We start from the raw sequence: 23,260 nt of genomic DNA, 5'->3' as shown, positions 1-23,260 counted from the left end.
AGTTTTAGGAGGCATTTCTGAAGCTCCAGAATGTAACCAGAGGGAGAAAAATGTTTCTCTAGAAGACCTGAAATGGCAGATACATTAAACTGAAAAGGGGAAGTTTTTTTAAGGGTGGGCAACCTGTAGTACCCCACATGCAGAATTCTATATTCTCCCCTTTCTGAAGAACCCACACCATCCACATCAGGCTCAGAAACAAATAAGATATTCATACATTGGCTGTAATCTTTTCTTCTTGCTTGCTGCTTAAGTGTATCCTCCTGTTTGTTGCAAGAGACAACAAATCCCTAATGCGCATACTAAGAGCCTTTGCCTGTGGCGAAGTTAAAGTTTTAACCATCCATCAGCAGAAAACGATACCCATATGAAAAATGCTGCCCCCACCGCTGATCCCTATCTTGCCTTTGTGGTCTCTATTTTGACTCACTGCCAATGGCGCTGTCCTGATTTTGCTTGTGCAGTGAATGATAAACAGCAGCTGGCTGATTCCTCCAGTATTGCTGCCCTCCATCTTCTGAACATCAAACATGGCACTGCAGGAGGGATGGTTGCAGATCTGGCCATAGGACTTTGTCTATCATCTCTAGGTTTCTTTCTGTCCTTTTCTTCCTGTATCCCATTCTATAGTTGCCCAAACTGAATACAGTAACCTTTAAAACAACAACAGATTGGGGTTACAGAGGGAGCTGAGTCACAAGCAACAATTCTGATTTCCGCTTTCTTTTACTTTCTTTATGTAGTCATGATGGCTTCCAGATGAACACGCTCTGTTCAAGAAGTAAGGAGGGGGGGGGAGGTTCTATTATTTAGGCCCCTTATACTATTTCAAACTCTAGCAAGTAATCCAGCTCCTTAAGGAAACAATAGCAAAAGAGCAGCAGATAAGAACGCTCAGGAACCAGGCAGAAGGGGCCTGCTCCAACAGCCTGAAATAGGCCATAAGCACCTTTCTGATCCTACCTACCACAGGCCACTGGATATTCCCTATGACGTAATGGAGGAAGTGTAATAGATTTTACACATTTTGCATCTGTCACTGGATGCTGTCAGTTTAAGGGGGAAAATACTGCTTTAACACTGGTAAAACTAAGGATGACTCATTCCTTACTCATGGGCTAGGCTGAGATGAAAGCAATGTCACAGGAATATGGCAGAAGAAAATATGTTTCCAGGGTAAGTTTGTACTGTGATTAAGTGTAAGTGGAAAAAGATGGTAAGGCAAGTTGAACCTTCTTCCCAAGGACTTTGCCAGATCCTCCCACTATGTTCTACTGCCTCTCCTGAGCCATTTAGAATGCAGCCATGTCGTTAATTTGTTTTAGCAAAGATAACCAGGTAAACAACCTCATCCATAACCAGCACTGTCCTGGAATGTTTAAGAAATTGCTCAAAGCCCCAGCGACCTTCCTGCTCCAAATGGCACAATTAAGACAAAGTACATTTTTGTTTTAAGCTGAGGGTAGAGAGAAGTGTTATACAATTCAATTGCTTTTGTGTCATTTTTCCCTATTTATACAGTATTTGACCTAAGTACACAAACTGATAAATAAGCATTTAGAACAGGTTTCCTTATTTAATGCATGTATCCTTTCAGGGCTTCTAGAGAGACAGTTTTCTTTTAATTACTTTTTTTAAAGAAGAAAAAGCAGCCCATTGGTGATTATAAGTGATGAGATGGTCAATGCCAGTTTTCTCTCCTTTGCCCTGCTCTTCAAAAGGGACTAGAAAAGAGCAAAAGAAATATTGCTTTCCCAGTACATTTTCCTTCTCTCATTTCTGCTGTTTTTAGGAATGAATGGGAAAACATGCAAGGAAGGGAAGCCAGTGGTTTTCTCTACCTTCTGTATCGTTCTCTGAGTTCAGTGTGCTACAGGCAGAACATACATGCAGCTGCCTCTATCTGCTTAATATGCAATGCAGCAAAAAATATCTCATTCCTGCATTTACTCATCTGTGCCTCCGAATGGTGTAATAGTGGCAAGTGGTAAAGACATGTAACAAATAAATATTATCCAAACCCAACTATCAGTCTCTGAAACACCCAGGGACAAACGGCAACTGACATGCCCATTGATTTTTCTTTTGTTCACTTTCAGTTCTTTCTCTCTCTGACTAGATCTGCTCAACTCAGAATTCTCTTTTCCTTATCAACTTTGTTACATCATCCACCAAAGACAGCAAGCAAGCAGATACGGGCAACTTATTTCGCCTTATTTGAGGAGTAACCAACACAAATCTTACAATCCTGAGCCATTTTATTCTAGGCCCCAAGATCAATCTGCCAAAATTGCAAAGCATCAATGGCACAATTTGCCTCTAAATTTGGCCAGGGGAAAAAAGGGCATCCTACATTGAACATAAATTATTTACAATGGCAGGATTCATACATTACACCAAGCCAGCGACTTCCAAACCTTTATCTTATGCAGATCACTTGCATTACTGAAAGTTTCTGTGAAATTTTAACTCCCCATCTCCATAATGCTGGTTACTACTTGTTCCCAAACCATCTGTCAGGGATGCTTTAAACTGGATTCTGGCACTGAGAGGGAATCAGAGTCAGTGCTCTACACGGTCCCCTCCAACTCTGATTTACACCACATTTTCCACACAAGCAAAATACTAAACAGAGCCAAGATATTCAGGATATGGCATCATTTCACTGGTAGTTTGTTTGTTTTTTTAAATCACCAGAGCAATCTCAGAAGCAAACATTCCCAGATCTGAGCTGCAAAAATCCGAACCTCTACTAGATAGCCAAGAGGAAATTTCCCCGTATCTCTTTGCTACCATCTAGTGATCGTCCGGATTGTTGCAGCCCACTTTTGGGGACTCTCTCAGGGTTAAGATAGGGCGGCTTTCTCGTCCTTAGGGCCAGCCTCTTGATGTTGAGCCGCCCAGAGGAAGAGGACGAGCAAACCGCAGAACCAGCTGCTCTGCATTTGGGGGGGGATGCACCGCCGTGCGTCCCTGCACCGGTGTTGTGCGGCCCAGAGAAGATAACGATGCCAATGAAGCCAATGAAGCTCAGAGACGTTTCTTCCCTCAAAGGAAAAGCATCAACACGCAAAACCACTGGGCTGAAACAAAACCTGCTTTAATTCCCTCCTTCGCCGCCACAACAAACTTCCCTCCCGCCTTTAGGTGCGGAGGTTCTATTCGTATCACGTGACAACGGAGAGATGGCTTTTGCATAATCCTCCTCTCGGCGTTCTGTGTCTCACGTCACAGGCACATAACCTATTACGGCATTGAGCGCTTGCTTGCGCTACGGTGGCCCCATGGATTCAGTTTGTTGCCTAGGCTACCCCTCAGCGGCTGCCCGGAACTTTCTTCTAACGGCTTCTCCCTTCGGGAATTCCTCGTCCGCAGGTGAATTTAGGCGCCGGCCTGACCTTCTTCTGCTCATTTCCTTCTGAGGCGCGGGAGGGGTGGCTGGCGCAGCAACGGCGTGGGTCCGGAGCAGCGTGGTTCTATGTCCTCTCTGCAGGAAGGCCTGCAGAGCTGGTCGAGGTGTTCTCTGCAGTTGCAATCCCCGCTTTCGCTCCAGAAGAAATTGGCGCGCAGGAGTGTAGTAGGTCCGGCATAGTTGGTGCTTGGGGGAAGGGTAGTCGCGGGGCGCTCGCACATCTCTTACTCATAAAAGTGGAGCCACCAAAGGCGGTGGATGTCCTGGGGTGGCGCGGGACCAAACAGCTGTTGATAGGCGTCTATGGAAAGACAAAGGCCTGAGCCAGAGCAGACGACCACCAGATGGCAGCAAAGAGAAGGGGAGAAGGGACCTGCAACTCTGCTACCACCTAGAGATCTTCCAGATCTTTGCCACCCTGTCTGAGCAGAGAGCTTTTTTCCAGGGCTGATCTGAAGCGCCTTTGAGTGAACAGAAAAGCGACACAAAACTGGCTGCTCCATTGCTGATCCTTACCTTGCATCTCTTGCCTCTGTTTTAGCCTACTGCTGAATGGCAGCGCCTTGATTTCCTGTGTGCAGGTTGTGTTAAGCAAAGTGGTTAAGCTCTCTGAAAAGGTCCTTAAAGCCATTTGAGGTTTATAGGCTGACAGATAGTGAATGGTTCATTATTACTTATTGAGATTTGTGGCTGGGAGAGTATTTTAATGTGTGTCCTGAAGACTTGGACCAACAGTCTAACTGAGCTGGCTGGGGAATTCTGGGAGTTGAAGTCCAGGTGTCTTCAAGTTGCCAAGGTTGAGAAACACTGGTCTAACCACATGGTACTAATTCTCACTTAGAATGCCAAAATCCAAGACCCATTGAAGAGCTCTGAAAGCATCTCTCTAAACTGATGGAAAATAGGAAAGGCAAACTAAATTCACCACGTGATCCAAACTGTACTTATTAAAGATTGCTGAGTTCAATGGGTCTTGCTCCTTAGTGTATTTAAATTGCAATCAGACATAGGTAAATTTGAAGTTTGTATATATAATGAGACTAATAAGGTGTAGTGATTAAAGTGTTGGATTAGCACTTGGGAGACCCAGGCTCTGTATCACACTCAGCCATGCAAGCTTCCTGGGTGACTTTGGGCCAGTTACTCCCTCTAAACCCAATCTACCTCGCAGGGTGGTGGTTGTGGGAAAAAATAGAAGGAGGAAGCTCTCTATACGCTGACTTGAGCTCCTTTACAAAAGGCAGTATACAAATCTAATGAAATAAGATAAAGTATTTCTCCATTTGAGATTGACTCCAAGGATTCATCCATGTTTTCTTTCTAACAGTACAAAACAATACCATAACCATCTTCCCAATGTAGCCTACAGCCCTAGCATTTCCTGGCAATCTTCCATCCAAGTACTGTACTAATCGGGCCTGACCTTGCTTAGCTTTTCTATGCTGAAGATTACGTTGGGTACAGTTGTTGGATACATTATGATAGAAAGGTCACAGGTAGATCAGCAAATGGGTTAACTACATGTTAGGAATTACTAAGAAAATAATTGAATATAAATGATAAATACTGTAATATAGCATTTAAAAATATTGAACTATATATTCTTTATGGTATTTGGAATTCAAAACATGTATTAAAAAGAACTGAGATAAATATAAAAATGGCAGATATATAATTACAAACATGATTGTGATTTAAGAAATGGTTTTCTAAAATGATTTCTAGAAATAGTGAATAGAATATTTTTTCTTTTTCCTCTTGTTGAGTCAATACAGGAAAAGGAAGCTATACAGTGAGTTGCTTCAGAAATAACTAACTAAATAAATGAAGTTTGCTAATGTGCTACATGATAATGTAAAAAAAAGACATTGTTATCTTCCTGGATTGTAGTTAGAGAACCTGTTTTGGAGAATCAGTACCAGTGACAGACAACATAGTCCTCCGCTTTCTATCGTGCTTATAATATACCAAAAGGGTTGGTATACTGTCTACTGTTGGAGAGTACTACACTAGATGGGTCTTTGATCTGATCAAACAAAGCTATTATCATCCATGTTAATATTGATCAGATATATATCTGCCTGTTAATGACTGGATTCATACAGCTGAAATTTTCAAAATGATTTCAGCAAGGCAAATTAGAATAAAACAGGTTGATTTTTAAAAAAAAAAATGAAAGAAAATGTTCTTACTGTACTTTATTATATACATTCTCAGTAAAGTACTGTCATTTTTGTACCTTTAAAAATAATGCAGATTAGATTATGTCATGGCAAACAGATTGCCATAATCTTATTTTTTAAAGACTTTTTCCATTAGGATGTCTTATTAAATTCAATTTTTTGCATCTATTGTTGTTTTATATAATTCTGTATAGATATTATTCTGTACAGATTTGAGATAAGTAATTAGAAATGGAAACTGTTCTTAATGCTGAAATTACTATTTTAGTGAATATTTTGTGCAGTTGGTTGCTATACCTAAAGTGCTTAACATTTATATTAGAAATTACTCTGGAAATCCTTTCTTTTCTTTAACACAGGTACATATTCATGGATCTTGAATTATTTCAAGGAACTCTTTTGTAATGTGGCTGTCCAATTGTGTTGAATCAGGAAAATAGTATTGGATCATTATAATATGGTTTTTGCATTCCTTGCCCCAAAGCAACAAGAACTTAAATTTAGTGATTTATTTGGAGGGATGTGGGTAGTCCACCCTCATTATAGGCCAAGTGAAGTTTTAGAATGTAAATTAGAAAGTAATAAAATTCTGAGTACAATAATTACATGCTTCTTTTTCATTTCAGCATCACTTGATCATTCCAATGATTTGGGAATTTAAACCCTGTTGCTAACTATGGCTCACCAGTTTTCAAGTGAAGAAGTAGATGAAAAGTTTGAGCAGTTCTTGAAAGAGGTACAAATATATTTTTGTCTATTTTCAATGTCATAACAGAATATTGTGCCCCATTCTAAAGTCTTGTTAAATGTCTTGTCCTGACATTGCCTTAGATTTAACTGGTCAATATACTTAGCATCATGAACAATGCTGCTGTCATTGGATATCAGTTGAGTAAAAGGTACAACTCAATTTCACTTTTAAAACACCTTTTCTTTTTATATGAATGGCATATGAATTAAAATTCCTTTAGGTTATAAACATACAGTGAATGAGATTACACACTATAGTAAGCCAGAAAATATAATTTACTGTGACTGAGCAAACACTGTTTCCTGTGGCATACAATCCTTAGGATAACTTAGGATAATATCTGAACACCACCACAGTTTTCTCTGTAAAGGATAATGAAGGAATTTTCATTTAGCAGAGCAAGAGTTCGTTGTCTCTTGAGCTGCCTGGCTACTATTTCTTTCCTTTTCTTTTGAAGAGTTAGTAAAATATTTCAGAGATTTTAATGCTAACTATGCATTGCAAGAAAAAGAATGTTACATTTGTATGAGATCATGAATTTACTGATAAGAATTTTGTTTGTATTAAAATGTTGCTATTAGATTTATTTATAATTAATGTTATACATTAACATATTCATATATATTAATAAAAGAAAGACTACTTCAAATCAGGCTCAACTACCAGTGATCACCTGGACAGGTCTGTAATTTTTTAGGCAAAAATGTACATTTTATTTGCATCAACTTCAATGATATTTTTTTAAAAATTATTTAAAACAGATACGTATTCTGAAAACAAGATAATATTTGTAAATGGACAGATAATTACTGAAGTTATACAACTAATGCTCAGTATAACATTAGTAGAAGTTTCCAAGCAGAGTATTGAGTTGTTTTCATGATATAAAAAAGAAATATAAATTTTTGAGTTTAATGACAAAATCTGTATTGTTATTTACAAATATTTTAAAAAGAAACAAAAAAAACCCACCCCTAAAAATAATATAAATATTTAATTTCTGACTCTTTCATTCTTTGTACACCAACAAATTTGCAGTATCTGTTGGTGTAAACTTTAGAAACCATACTCTAGTAAACCCAAAGCAGTGCTCTGTTAGGCATTTGTCAGTTTTAAGTATGTCTTTGATTTCATCTCCAAACAAATCTTGTGGGATAAGCTTAAGGTCTCCACCATAGATAAACCCTTCCTCCTATATATTTATATGATATACGCGAACGAAAGATTGCTCCTGTAATCATAGGGCATTTTACAAAATGCAACCCAACCAAGAAAGGGGTTAAACAGGACTGTTTATGAGCCATCTTATTTTTTAACCTCTGCATTAACACTCTGATCAGATCCTTGCAAGATCTGGATTTCTGCCCTCATAAGATAGCTGATAAAAGTTTATTAATATGCAAGTGATGATATGATTTTATCACAGATACCATGTGATCTCAGGAGAAGATTGAGGCATATTGCTCTATGTTGTACTAATAATCATATTCCAATTAATTGTAAGAAAAGAAAGATTGTACTATTTGCCAAAAGCCCTCTGATCACTCAGAGCAACAGGTTAAATGCTTTAATTATTCAGGGACAGTATTCCATGCCTTGGGCAAGAAGGTAGCTCAAGTTGAATACTCAATGTGAACAATGCTGCAGTACCTTAAGGTTCTTCCATTTAAATCTTATTTGGCTACCAGCAAATAAATGAGTACAGCCACTCCTTGGTTAGCAACCATTCATAAATAAGACGGTAATAAACAGTAATAAAAAAAATCACTTTCTGACCAATGCACACATTTGCAACCAAATTTCATGTGCCTAATAGCAGTGCATACCAGAGTGAGAGTAACGCTGGCATAGCTGTAGAAGACAGCGTTATCTAAATGAGATGGCAGCAACCAGTGAACTTTGCAGTCTCTCTCTCTCTCTCTCTCTCTCTCTCATCACTTGTTCACTTGTTCACTTAGTGATCATTTCACTTAACAACCTGGTTGTTGGAAAGAAATGCAGTTAATAAACAAGGAGTGGGTGTAGTCCTTAGCAAAATTGGTACATTCAACAATTGTAGCATATAATCTCCACTGCTTTTTTATTATCTGGTTTACTACATATTGGTGTATTATCTAGATATATTAAAGCCTCTACTCTATTTGATGTGGCTTATTTTGATGGTAATAAAAAATTCATTCATTTTAAGGATTGCTTTATCCTGGCCATTTGTGCCTTCACTTTAAAAATCTTCCAAACATGGTTCCGCTACAAGCGCTAAGCCAAAAGAGATCAGAGTACAACTTTTAATATCAAATGTGTTTTAAATTAGATTGGCAGCTACTTTGATTCTTCCAATGTTGCCAAAGAAGGACATAATAAACTGAATATACAGTATGATTTATGAAAATATTTTTATAATTCCTATGAGAGCATTCACTTACACAAGAGCAGAGTTAAAGTAAAAGGATTTACAAACACATTTATGTTGGTCTGGGGACATTAATTTTCATGATCTGAACATAGAGGTCTATAAGGAATAAGGGTATTCTATGCTTTTACAGAACTCCAGTGATTTGGAAGCCTGATAATTGTTCACATACAGTACCTAATTGTCAAATGCGGATATTGTGTTAGTTTTATAAAATTGACAAAATGTATGCAGTAATAAAAATATAAGTTGCCACCAACTGTTGAATTTGTGAAGATATAGTTTAACATAATTTTCAGTTACAATACCTCTTCTGCCCTTCAAATTTCATCTACTGTGCTCCCAGGCTGTTATGCATGGTCTCTACTCTGTAGAAAATCTGTAAAGATGTTTTCTTACATCTTCTTTTCAATTAGAAAACATCTGGGCTAGAAAATTTGAACAGGAAAGTAGCATATAAATCAAGTTAGCAATGATAATATTAAAAGAGTGTGGCTAGAAGAGGAGCTGGAAATGGAAATGATGGAGAATAGAATCTGGAGAATGATCAGAGATTAATCTGTAGGCCAAATAGTATTGGAGGAATTGCTAGTAGCATAGTACAAATATTGCACTTTATCATAAAAAGTGTGACCTGCTCCTTCTACTAAGTATTATGGACATATTCAGTGCAAAATTTTATTTTAAGAACCACTGCATTTTAAGCACATGGTTAACTCTCCTTGAAATCAGTGATGCTTAAGCATGCTTAAACTTGGCTGGCTTGTAAAAAAATTATGAAGCAATAAAAGTAAATAATAACAGCAAACTGACTCTCTTTTTATTCAGTCTGTTTCAGATGATTCACTTGGAAATGAACCAAATCAAAAATGTAGTATTCCTGAATCAGTTGAGCAGGCTGGAAATAAAAAGCTTCCTGTGCCATGGTGGATAACAGAAGATGATTCAGATGATGGTACTGTACTGAAGTTTGTTCTATGTAACATCTCTGCCACAAGGTGTCAGTGAATCACTTTTGTAGTCTTATTTGTATCTATATATGGAGATGAGTGTGTGTATGAACTTTGGGCCAGTAATTATGTCTCAGGCCTAGACTGGGAAGTTGGAAAACATCTGCCAACTCACACTAGAACTGCCTGCTAAATTACCTTCAGTGAAGAGGACTTCAACCTGAAATGGATTGATTCAGGCTGATTTTTATTCATGTGTGTGTGTGTGTGTGTGTGTGTGTGTGTGAGAGAGAGAGAGAGAGAGAGAGAGAGAGAGAGAATTAAATAGAAATTTTAAAACTGCAGATTCTTTGAAAGAGGTGCTTAACAATGTTAAGCATAGTGTTTTTTTTCTGAGCTTGAGCAGCTGTTTCAGAAATTGTTTGTGGCTGAGTCTGCAATGCATGTGCATGCATACCTGGAATAAGTGAAAACCAAAATGGCAAAGATGTTTGGGAGCAGTTTCTGAAGCAGTTACATGAGCTTGGGAAAAAGATGTGGCTGCTTTAACAATTCAAAAAGAAGTATTTCGCATGTATTCCGTGCAGTTTGAAGCACCAAGATATGCATAGCGCTAGTGTGTGGGTGTATAAGGGAAACACACATTTTCACGTACAAAGTAATTTTCAGATTTGGAAAAATATAAAACACAGAAGTAAGTCTATGCAGAAGTGGCATATGCAGTTATGTGTAAGAGTGTTGTCTGTACGCATAATATTCTGAATCTTATCTGCCTTTATTTGTGCACAGTTTTTGCAGAAACCATTTGTTTCAGTAAATTAGCTACTTTACAAGAGGAAGTTTCTTCAAAGACTTTTCCTGGATCAGTATCCTGGATCCTGGTGATTCACAAAAAAGATTCCTGTTTTGTCAGTGTTTTACTTGCAGCTGCCTGTGCCCTTGCTTTGAATTTTGAGAAACTGGACCCCTTAGTACCATGGGATGGGTGTCAACATGCTGTTTGGATGCATTGAAGAAGAGAAAATGTCCTTCTGCAAACATATTTAAGTTAGACATTTTTTTTTTTTTGTCTGCACTCAGTCATTACTGACCCTGCAGTGACTGCTTTGGACGAGTCCTTTGCAGTTTTCAAGGCAATTGTTTCAGAAGTGGTTTGCCAGAGCCTCCTTCCTAGAGCAGAGCCCAGCTGGCGAGCGCAGGAGGCAGGATTTCCGTTGCTTCGCGCCTTTTCGGGCGAGCACGGTTTTGCACTTACCGGCAGCTGCTCCCGACTCCCGTGCAAGGCGCCGCCAGCATTTTTCCTCCCACCGGAGTGAGAGTACCCATTTATCTACTCACATGAGTTTTCGACCTGTTGGGTTGACAGGAGCTGGGGAGGAAACAGGAGCTCACCCTGTTTAGCGCGAAGGCTGGACTTGAACCGCCGAAGCGTCAGCCATTTCTGGCCGGCAACTTTCAGCGTCATTAAGCCGCTGCGCCACCGCGTCCCCTTAAATTAGACATATAATCCAAGTGAAATTGGAAGCTTAAAAAGTATTTGTTGAGTAGATTAAGCCAAAGCTGTATTTGTATTCTGTGCTATATTCTACTTATATTTTTTCTTTTTGCCAATCATTTAAAAAAGCTGCATGAATATATGAGTAACTATCAGTTCATTCTTCCTTTTATAGCACTTAAAAGCACTCTGGCATTGTCTCCATATTTACTTAAATACGTTTCAGTGGAAGTAGATATTGGAGATCAAACTTATATTCTTAATCATATATATTAGAGGCCAAATACCATTCCAAGTAAATATTCAAAGGGTCATATTGTTAATGTGTTTCATATATTCATTGAGAAATGAACCAGCATACCGTAAAGCCCATTGCACAAGAACACTTAGAATACTCTTTCCAACTTAGTACCCAGATGGTGGATCTGACAAATCTCCTTTAAGTTATCTGTCATATGGCACTGTCTTATAATAATACAGTTTTGGATTTTTATTTGACACTGAACTTTAATGACAAATCATTGATTATGTAGCCTGTCCTCTAATGAAATTTAGTTGGGGGAAACAACGTGAAGATCAGTGTACTTTCTGGAATGGATGAAAATCAAATGATACAATCACAAAGATAACTATTATGAAATTTGGTAGATAGTAGATACTATACTATTGGTTTTTCATAACATCTGCAAAACTTATTTCTCAGTTGGCAGAGTAAAGCTTAATGAACTGTACAGTATTTCAGTTTTGTGAAGAGTTAAGTTTGCAGTGAAAATTCCTAATTCAGTGCCCTGTTTTTAATATAAAACACACATAAAGCAAAAAAAAATCCATTACTGTATAATATTTATAGCTCTTAAACTACAATTTCAAAACAGATACTTTGAAGTATGCTTCTTTCTGATGAACAGTACAAGAAAAATATTTAGCAATGAGATGATAAAAGCGAACTCTGTTGTTTAGCCTTATTTTTAGTAATCAAGATCTAAATTAGCTCCTCTGCAAATGGAAGGACTCTCTGATCCACCATAAGCAGAGAGATTATCTTCACCAAATGTCCTTTCCCCCATAAGTCCAGACATCTTGGGAGAACGGGAAACTAGAGGAGGAAGGAGAAATTATTACACTTCTGCCAGTGGCAGCAGGACTTCCCTCACCAGGTTCCTGAATCCCACTGTGTAAATTTATATAATCTTAGATTTTGGATTGTTATGAGTATTTGATTTGTAAACTGAGATTTTCAATGTTACATTAATTCAATTATAGTTATTAAGGTTTTTGGAACATACAGTCTGAGAATCAAAACCTTTTTTATTAATGCTTCTGGGGTTTTTTGCTGAAGAACTAAATGTTCTTACTATCATTATATGAGAAGCATAGCACTTTTCTTGCAGCAATTTTAACAATAGAAAGGTGAAATATAATCTGTGCATAATTCAAAATAATTAGTTTTTGTTGAAATGTCTGGTGAGAAGTTACCACAGTTATAGCAAATAGAAAGTAAACCATCCAAAAATGCAGTCAAATGAAACAATGAAGTCAGAAATTATTATTTTTGTTATTTTATTATTATTTGAGAAAAGTTAGATTTGCAGCATTTAACTGAAAATGAAACTCTAAATTAAACAAGCCAGACCATTCACATACATGCGTGCTAGTGCATAGTAATTTCTCTCCCTCTGTTTAAGCACCGTTTTCTACTGTTGAGGAATTTCTTTCATATGTCAGTAAGAACATGAGATTATTATGATAGTACTCTTGGATGCTATTGTTCTTAAATGAAAATTGTTTCTAGTCCCAGATTTTCACACTTGGCATGTCTAGCAATTGACACTGTCTGTACTTTACTTCTTTTTTTCTTCTTTGTGGTTTGATTTTGCTTTGGGCTCACTGTTGCAAACTTTTCTGTTATTTCCTTGAATTTTCAAAGTTCCAAAGAAAAGCAAGTTTATCAAACAAGGGAATAAGAAGAAACTTACTGTGAGAAAAGGTGCAATGGCTGAAGATTGTGAAAAGAGGATATCGTTTTCAGATAATGAGCCCGGTACTGGATTAAATTTCCTGTTTATAGATGCCATGCTTGATGTTAGCTGTGATGTGTTGTGAGTCAAAATTAATTTATTTCAGTTAATGCTTTTACCTTGTTACTAGTTTTTCTGATCAAGTAAGTGTGCTGTTGCCAATTATAATCTTAATAGGAGTGAATTTGCTAAAATGATGATGCTATCTTGCATATACAAGATCCTTAGTTAGCCCATGTCATCTCCAAGCAGAATTGAAAATATTTTTATCTGAAAATCTATTGAACCACTGTGAGTCGCAGTACTTAATAACATTCACTTCTCGGCTGCCTTTTTTAAGCCTTAAGCACCAGTCAGTAAAGAATTAAGTGGATAGTTTCTGTATTTCTGTGATATATTTAATTCTGTTAAATTGTCTTGAACCATAAGCCATGTACATATGTTCAGAGTTAAAAGACCTTTCCGTGTGATTTAAAGTTAATTTTTAGATGCACCATTTTGAAGAATTACAACAACCCTACTGTGATTCAAATGAAGCTAATGACCAGAATATGAGAAATCTGATTTCTTTGGCCAAGCAATGAAGTGAGAGTCCACATCATAAAGGCTGCATTTTTTTAAACTAGTCCTATAAAGAAGCCATTTGTAATATATAAATCTATAAATACATAAATACATAAATACATAAATATATAAAGCTGATGTTGGTTCTTCATCTGAACCACTGACATTCTGTTGCAAAATTTATTGAGTTCTGTTGAAATATTATTGGTGAATATTCTGTGTGATCTTTAGCAAAATTATAGGCCAGTTATATTTATAAATGTTATTTATTCATTTCTAGACTTAAGATTCACTGAGCAGCTAAAGATTTATACTCTCCATAGTGCAGCTGAATTCCTTTTCAGTTCAAAATAATATATATAATCCTACCTTAAAATTTTTAATCAGACATCTCCATATTTTTCTGCTATTGTAGTTAAATCTGTACTATGAAACTATTTAAATATTAAGTATTTTGCAGCTTAGTGACATGATTTATCCTTATCCTTAAATACAATTAAGTAACTTTTGTAAGATAAATAGATCCTAGGTCCTGGACTGTGAATCTGGGTTTTTATTTTTGTTTTGTAAATTATCAATTGTTTCAGTTGTTAATGTATCAATCTTTTGTTAATAGGATTAGGAATATCTAATTATTAGTGATAAGGGGGAGCTGGCAGAGTGGAACAAATGAGAACTGGATGTTCTTTTGTTAGCAGTAATCTGGAAAATGGGGTTGCCAGTTTATTGTGGTAATGACTTTAATTGCCATCCAGAAATCCAAAGTGTTCTGTGGAGAACATACATTGAGGGTATTACTTTTTCTTTTCACTTCACAATTCTCAGGTAGCTTTTTAGACCAAATGCAAAATGTAATCTGTTTTGACAATTGAGATCTTAAGTAGGCAGAATATTTGAACCCATCATTCAATGCATTTCTGTGTTCTAGAATAGCTTTATCAATACCCATTCCCCTTTCCCCTGCCTTTATTTTAAGGAATGCATGACACCAGCAGTAGCTTTCTGAAGTCACGAAGGCTTTCTCCTTCTATTGTGGAAGTAGATGAAGATTTTGGAGAAGGCATTCAGCTCCCACAGCTTCATGGTGTTTCTGTCTCTTTAAGCAAAGATAGTTTGGAATCAAATGGTAATAGAAGTGCTTCTGACATTATACTACTCTTTTACTATACTATATTTTAATAATTTGCTAACAAACATATTGCAAGTATAGTGATTTTTTTAAAGTGGATTTTATGTTGCGTAGTTCTGAATAATGAAATGGTCACTTCAAAATAATGTTATATGTTTATTTTTACACTAGTGCCACAATTTAAAATGCACTGTGATTGATTCAAGGAGTGTTTTACAACTCAGCTCTAGAAAATACATGGGCTTTAGGTTTCTCTACTAGCTTAATTGCCCCAGTCCAATAGTTCATTCAAACCATATGAGCTCACAAAACTATCCTGCTATACAAAAACAAAGCATGTTTCTTTTTTCTTCTTTTTTCCCCACTGGGAACCAGCCTGCCCACACATTCCTTTGTAGTCTTGGATTTACTTCCTCTGTTTAAACAAATGGGAATACAGAACCATATGCTAATATTCTTATTTTCTTATTTAAAACATTGTCTGAATGTCATTTGGCAGTTATGGTACTAAGGTATAAACTCATATAGTTATATGTATTCTGATGCTTTTATCATTTAGATTCAGTTGTTGCTTTGGGACCTAGTGAGAATATTTTGGGAGATGGATTGGATACTTTGGAAGAAGAAGAAGAAAAGGAGAAGTTTTTTGCTGACCTTGAAAAAGGAGCATCCTCTACTATAGACTATTCAAAATTAAATAAGGAGCTAGACTCTAATAATTCTGAAATATTGCACACATTTTTACGGTAAAGTAAACAAAGATAAACAATGGTAATTATATATTGAATTGTAGTAGATTGGAACTATAATAATGAAACTTTGTGGTGAAAATAAATTGTGCTAAATGAATATTCATACTACATTGCAGCATGGAAAATTAGGATGGAAGCTGTAGAGTAGAAATATGGATAAGAGAAGTAATAAGAACAGGAAAGTGAGATTGGGATTTGGGAGCAAGCAAATATTTACGCATAGACTAGAAAGATTGCTTTCAGACCATCTGTGATTTTGTTCACTTATGAAAATGTTTACCACTCAGTGTTAACATAAATAAGTAGAAACATAAATAAGTTTAAAAAAAAATGTTCGGAGGCCATCTTTGTTTTTATAGTATTTTTCTTATGTCCAATCTAGGATTAATGCAGATACAATCTAGGAGCAATGCAATAGTTGGCTATTGTTAAGTAATTGAATACTGGACTGGACTGAGATTTAGTCTTTATTAGCAAAGGAATTCTTATTATTGAGGTATTAATAGGCCAAATATTTTTCAAGTGTGTGTCTATAAATACAACTAAAGCAAGATTGCTGGTTATACCTTCTTTTAAAAAAAACATTATAGATTCTGGATACTAAAATCTTCTTTGGATGTGAATATTCACAGACTACTTCCACCCATCCTGCCTGCCTTTATTTGCTTAGGAAAATTATATGCCAGTAACATAGTGGGTTTTTTTGAAAAGAACAATGCTCTTATTGTTAGAACAGCAGAGCAGTAGAATAAATATCCTCAGTCAAGTGTAAAGAGAAAAATACTTTGTCATTACTAATACTCTTGTATTTTGCAGCGGCCAGCCTCAGATGAAACAAACAAAAGAAGAAAATGGCAGTGAATGTAAAAGTCATGAAAAATCTGGTAATTTCAAATCATTTGCTTTGTAACCAGCATTTAATGACTGGTTACTGACATGGCACTGATTTCCAAAGTATGTTGTCAATTCAGTATATCAGCATACAGATTCATGGAAGGCAGTCACAAGATGTTACATTAGTTTAAAAGGCAACTCCCCTAAGTCAAAAGTTACTTGACACAAATACGAAAACATTGTCCAGGGAGTCTTACATTGCAACAGAATGTGAAGGCTTTATGCAACCAGTGACTGTAGAAGAGGTTTGGGTTGTTGTTTTGCTTTTTTCAGTATCAGCATCTATACTTTAAGGCAGAACTAGGCCGATTTCAAATAGAAGCGATTTGTGTCTTAATGGTTGCTTGCACCATTCCAGTTCTTTCCATGAGGAACAGAGCAGGTTTCTTCTCCTGCTTCTGTAATATTATTCAGTTGATAAACACAAGCACATAGCTGGCTAATCTGCTGACAGAAGAACATTAGGCTGTAACTTATATCAAGATTTTCCCATCTGTTTGATGTGATCCAATAAAAGAGTTAAACAGATCTTTGTGGAGGAAAATAGTGTTGTTTCTTCCTATTTCTTTTGAAGAACTAACCACAGACTTTACTCGAAACAGGTGATTATAGTGAGGATTTTGAAGAAAATTCAGACTGTAGCGAAGACAACAAAACTGAACAGGTGGTGATGTCTGAAGCTACTGTAAGCATTTGTGATAAGTATAATCACTTTCTATTTTAAACATTCTAAATTTTATGGTTTTAATGTTTTATCCAACTGTGGGCTTACTTACAGTACACTCTAAAGCTTGACTTTTGAAATATAAGGTTCACTAAGTTCTGTGGAACACACATCCAGGTGAATAATCATGGGATTGCATGCACTGAAATCCCCAGTGTCCCAGTTCAAAGATAGTAATGTGACATACAATCAGATTTAAATGCATTTATTAGCTTTGCTCCTAGGGATACGTGTTGTTTATAACATTTCATAGCTGGCCTTCAGTTATGTTCAGAACTCTTCAGGCAGTTTATACTTCTGGAATCATAAAAAGATAGATTACCACTATAATGCAAAACAATCAGAAAGTTAAAAGAGCAACAAGGGTTCAGCATTAATGCCAAAAGCAAATAACGATAGCAATATGACTAAAGATCTTGATGCCAAACATAGCTCTCTTGAGACATGAATACTGTTTTTAATATATTTTTAAAACAGATTTGGGAATCACAAGATCCTATAACGATAGAGCAGGGAATATTATTTACAAAGGCATATGTTCCTGATCTAATAAAAGCTGAATTAAGATTCTGATATTAGAATGATATAATAATGGAATATCAATATGTATAACATAAACTTCATGAATGAAACTTCTAAAAAAGAGAGCAAATGGGCATATATAGGATTCTAATCCAGTAGGTCTAGTAACAGACCCATATAGCATAAAAAATTACAGTCTAAATTTTCATGTATTCATAGACATTTTCTCTGGTTTGGATTTTCATGTGTACTCTAACGTAAACGTGCTTCCAGCATAAATGAAGCATTCTTTTCAGTAAAGAGGACTGGTTGGCTTGTTTAAAAGCACTGAATGTATCAATCAATTCTCTTCACCAAAATCAATCAAGAAATAATTTGGGTATTGGAAATCAATGCATACATTAGAATTCTTATGTCCAGAACAAAGTTTGGAGGAGGAAGGCCCAGTGACTGGAACAATCTGTGTGTGTATTATATGCTCAAATATTATTTTCTTCATATATTATTCGGATATTAACTTACTTTTTTGGAAAATAGTACTTATTTTGCTTATTTTCTGCACTCAGAGTTATAGCTATGATTTTCAGTAGTGTATATCTTTTGACTTGATGTTTCTTAAACTTTATGCAAGTGAAATATTAGTTTTATAGTGCATCAAAACTTTACAGTTGTAAAATGGTAAGTTACTTCAAGAAAGTTTCCTATTTAACAACCACAATTTTTTTTTACATGTATGAGATTTATATATGTTCTTTTACTTTCTAGGAGGAAAGGACAGGCATGCTGGCTAAAGGTACCAAATTGAAATAATATAAAAGATATACTATAAAATGAGTTTGGTCTTCTTGAATTTGGAAGATATCTGAAAAAGTAAATAGCCTTCCTTTTATTCTGCTTATTGTAGGTCTGGCTTCCCCATGGAATGAAAGCAATCAGTGTTTATTATTAATCCCCAATTTTATTAGAAAAGATTACAGGGATTAGCTTGATCTCAACAATATCCATACCAATCACTATAATTGAAAAAGAAAGATTTTACAGATTTCTGCTGTACGGCTGACTTTATCTAGGAGTCATTTTCAAAGATTAATCAAAGATTAAAATGGTAATGCAAGTGAACAATTACCATCAGCATTTATTTTTCAATTCTGAAAATAATTTAAACTTTAAAATAATAGAACTATATTGATGAGTATATATTCAAGCTGTATACAGGTAGTCCTCAACTTACAACCACAACAGGGCCTGGAAAATTCATTGTTAAGTGGTGCAGTTGTTAAATGAGGCATCAGGTGACCGCACCCAATTTTACATTTTTTCCACAGTCATTAAGCAAATTATTGTGGTTGTTAAGCGAATCCCATGGTCATTAAGCAAATCTGGCTTCCCTCATTAATTTTGCTTATTGGAAGCCGGCTGGGAAGGTCACAAATGGCAGTCATGTGACCCCAGGATACTGCAACCATCATAAATACATGCTGGTTGCCAAGCACCTGAATTTTGGTCATGTGATCATGGGAACAGTGCAACATTCATAAGTGCGAGTACTGGCTGTAGGCCACTTTTTTCAGCGCTATCACCACTTCAAACAGTCATTAAACAAATGGTCGTAAGTTATTTTAATATTAGAGGCAAGCTGCAGTACAGCAACCGTCAGTCTCTCTACAAAGACAAACATTATACTTCTAGCTGGGGAAAAGTGCTGTCCCTTTGTATACATGCTTACTTAAAGGAGTATGTGATATTGCAGCCTTTTCTCCAGCCTTCTGGTGCAAGCAAGTCTAACCTAGACATGATTAGATCCTATTGTTGCATAATCAAGAACCATTGTTTGTACCTTAACAGTTTGTTACAAATGGTTTATGATCATGAATTATTTATTATGAGGCCTCCATCATTTTATCTTTTCCATTCTCTTATTTAATGCCTTTTCCATTTTTGAAATATGTTTGGTATTAGCCACAATAATTACCTTCACGTATCCTATTTTAAAAATTTTCAGTATTTGTACATATTATATTAAACTTTACTGCATGTCGCCCACCCTGGGATTACGGGTTATGTATAATGAAGAGCGCAAGATTTCTTTGCCTAGGCTAGTATAGAAAGGATACAATTCTTCTTCCTTTATAGTTCTTCTAGATTCCCAGGACTCAGTTTTAGAAACTCCAAAAGCCATTGAACAGCAGGATGCAGCTGTGGCAGATCATATAACTCAAGGAGTTACAGCAGAAGAAATGAATAGAACAGGTAAGTCTACTTTCTATTTGCTAATTATTTCTTTTGTTAATCATGCTCTAAACTGATGTGAAGCAGGAACAACCTGTCTCATTCCATTCGGTTCATTAAAATTACTGTTTGATCACATAAGTATGTGGAATTCCATCCAAACAAAGCAAAACTCTTTGAGTTCCCATTTACTTCAGTGGCCGACAATCCAGTATTTAAAATCAAAGTAACTTAAATTATGTAACTGTAGCTTGAACATTGTTTAATTTTTTTTCCACATGATCATATAGACAAGCCCTATGTGCTGAATCTAGTTTTGAGATGAAGGAAAACAAAAGAAAAAGCATGGAATGCTGTTTTTCTGTTCTTTGGTCTTACTAGCTACTGAGTTTTAGTTAATGCCTACAAATGTAATCTACGTTTTTTTTATATCAGTGCTTACCAGTGGGTTAGGATCTGGTGTTACAATCTGACTGACACAATTACATTTCAATCCTAAATGTATTTATTTGGAAATAATACCTGTTGAACTTGATGAAACTCATCCCTAGACATACTTGTATTTGAATCTCAGCGGAACATGCTTTATAATAGAAATATAAATGGGATTGCAATTAAAGGGTCCAGTAGCCCGTTGCCACTGACAGAACTTCTTTTGTCAGAAGTTCCTAATGGAAAGAATCAGAGGCATTTCCCCTTCCCTTTGCTCACTCGTAAAATCTGCTCTGAGCCTGAGCAAATCCTGAGCAGAATTGAGTGCCTGCAAGGGGTTAAAAGTCCTGTTGCTTGACTGAGCTTTGGCTCTGTGTGACACTGGAATTTTGCCTGTGTCACAACACTAGGTTACTAATGTTGTTATTTTACTGGTTTGTTCCTCATGAATATTTATTTTCAGTCTACTGCATCTGGAATTATTTAATTTTTCCCCTTTCAGGTATTTCCAGTGGGCAAACAAACAGCGACATTGAAGCTTTGCAGCAAGCTTATCGTCATATTGAACAGTCTTTAGGAGCTACAGATGAACAGAACATTCATGATGATAAAATGGAAGTGGAAGAGAGCTTAGTCAATGACACATCACAGAATAAAGAAAGTTGCCCCCCAAATACTTCCATGACTAATTCCGGTAAATTCTGCTCCTTCCCAATATTGTTTAATAAGGCGCGCTTAAATAAAAACATTCATTCTGACCACTGGACAGTGTTGTCAGTCACCTTCCCTCAAAAAAAGACACAAATAGGTCCTTCCATGTTAATAGTAAAATTTCCATTGCTACTACTTATTCTGCTGTATCTCTGATAACACCATTGTTTGTACCAGAGGAAATGCAGAACCCACCTCTGAATTGTGATCACATATGGCTGCACTATGTAGCTGATTTCCAGAATTGTGATACCCACCCTGTTAAGGTGTCTGTGAATAGGATGAGTAATTCATTTCCTTAAATTGTAGCCATTGTGAAGATTGTCTTTTCACTGAATGCTACAAAACTGTGAAACTTCTCAAAGAAGAAACTTGTTCTACTTGCAGAATGCAAAACATTTTACAAATTTGACAATGAAATTTTAAAAACTAAATGTTTACCTTTAGTTTTTTAAAAAAGAAATACATCAAAGGAGTTTAACATTGGTAAGAAAATTAAGTCTCTATATAAAGTTCAAGAAATCAAGAAACAGAACTAAACTAACCCTGCTGCTTAAAACTTCACGACTATTCATTCATGCTTCCTTTCCAGTCCCTCCATCTTCAGTAGTCACCTTTTGTATTTTGTGATTGTATTAGCATCAATCTAGAAGTCAGTTAAACATGGATGTGTACTCTTATGCAGACCAGCATAATTGGTGTTGTAATATTCTAGCACATGAAAAGGCTTTAGAAGCACTGTCTAGGCATCTGAGGAAATATACTTACAGGGGTACCTCGGGTCACGAACTTAATTCGTTCTGTGACTCTGGTCGCGACCCGAATTGGTCGCGACCCGAATCAAATTTTCCCATAAGGTTCAATGTAAATACGGTTAATCCGTTCTGACCCCTCCGAATTTGGTCGCCAACCGATTTTGGTCGCGTCCCGAATCAAATTTTCCCATAAGGTTCAATGTAATTACGGTTAATCCATTCTGAATCATATGTATTTTTTTTTTAAACCACAAAAATATGAAACAAAATACAGTACAGTGCAGTACAGAGAGAGAGAACGCTAACCTTGCTCGAGGCGACTTCTGGCATGGAGGACAGGAAGGCGGGTAGGGAGGTGGTTATTGCTTGGAGGGAGAGCCCCCCTCCCTACAGGAAGCCACGACCACGTGTCACGGCAGGGAAAATGGCCGCGGATCCTGTTCGTCACCCGATGCGGAGTTTGCGGACGGAAGCAAAATTTTGCGAACGGTGCTGTTCATGACCCGAATTGGTCGTGAACAGAAGCGTTTGTGACCCAAGGTACCACTGTATATTGAAAACTACACTTTATATCTTGATTGCTTATCCTGATTTACTTTCCTATCTGATGACTGAGTTCTTTCACCAGCTTTCAGGATTTTATTTATTTATTTGATTTCCAAGAAAATGAGTAATTCTTCATTTACTTAGTCAGCCATAGGATATATGGTCTGTCAGTGGCAGTGGTGACTACCCAGTTTTTCAGTGTGATCTGATATTGGCATAGCATTTCAATAAATTTGGTACCTTATATATTTGATTGATCTCTTAAGTGGATTTTTTAACAAAATAGAGCCAATGTGCTATACTGGTTAAGGTGTTGAGACCTGGATTCTAGTGTACAGCAGCTCACTCTGTGATTTGTGGTCATTCACTGTGTCAGCTTAACCTGCCACGCAGGGTTGTTCCTGTAGGGAAAAATAGGAGCTGTTTATATACCACCATATAAGACCCTGAATAAAAGGTATTATGAATTAGTTAATTAAATATATTAAATAAATAACTTCAGTCTAATACCATGCTGTAACATTCTTTAGTAACCAACTATATAATCACTAAAAAGTCATACTTCATAGAATTACAGGTAGTCCCCAGTTTAGAATGAGTTCCGTTCCCAAGGTCTGTCTTTAAGTCAAATTTGTATGTAAGCTGGAACAATATTATTGTGTAATGCTGTATAAGTAGTATTGTGCAATGAACTGGAACCATTGTGTATTTAACTCGAATCACTGTGTATTTAACTCAAACTTTGCTACAATAGGCTCCATTCTTAACTACGGATCATCTGTA

The 23,260-nt window shown here is 36.4% G+C and overlaps 1 protein-coding gene across 2 annotated transcripts in view; it reads left to right on the top strand.

Annotated features, from left to right (window-relative positions):
- The first annotated feature begins 3,242 nt into the window (after positions 1–3,242).
- The window catches only part of CEP162 (centrosomal protein 162), a 51,075-nt gene continuing 31,057 nt past the window's right edge, over positions 3,243–23,260 (top strand). The window contains exons 1-11 of one of the 2 annotated variants that reach the window (XM_007423877.4): positions 3,243–3,375; positions 6,222–6,331; positions 9,585–9,711; positions 13,129–13,242; positions 14,760–14,909; positions 15,472–15,658; positions 16,481–16,548; positions 17,161–17,243; positions 18,570–18,597; positions 19,938–20,054; positions 20,968–21,159. In XM_007423877.4, coding sequence (XP_007423939.2) covers positions 6,272–6,331; positions 9,585–9,711; positions 13,129–13,242; positions 14,760–14,909; positions 15,472–15,658; positions 16,481–16,548; positions 17,161–17,243; positions 18,570–18,597; positions 19,938–20,054; positions 20,968–21,159 — 1,126 coding nt within the window. In that variant the 5' untranslated portion in view covers positions 3,243–3,375; positions 6,222–6,271. Of the gene's footprint in view, positions 3,376–6,221; positions 6,332–9,584; positions 9,712–13,128; positions 13,243–13,737; positions 13,805–14,759; positions 14,910–15,471; positions 15,659–16,480; positions 16,549–17,160; positions 17,244–18,569; positions 18,598–19,937; positions 20,055–20,967; positions 21,160–23,260 lie in introns of those variants that run through there. The other variant, XM_088138156.1, reaches the window with a different exon arrangement.

The sequence above is a fragment of the Python bivittatus genome, unplaced genomic scaffold (assembly GCF_059951505.1).
Source record: "Python bivittatus isolate LINGU-HERP-01145 unplaced genomic scaffold, Pbiv_v1 ctg000020_np1212, whole genome shotgun sequence".
Lineage (NCBI taxonomy): Eukaryota > Metazoa > Chordata > Lepidosauria > Squamata > Pythonidae > Python > Python bivittatus.
The sequence above is the reverse complement of the archived record's forward strand: the minus strand, read 5'-3'. Positions and strand labels throughout refer to the sequence as shown.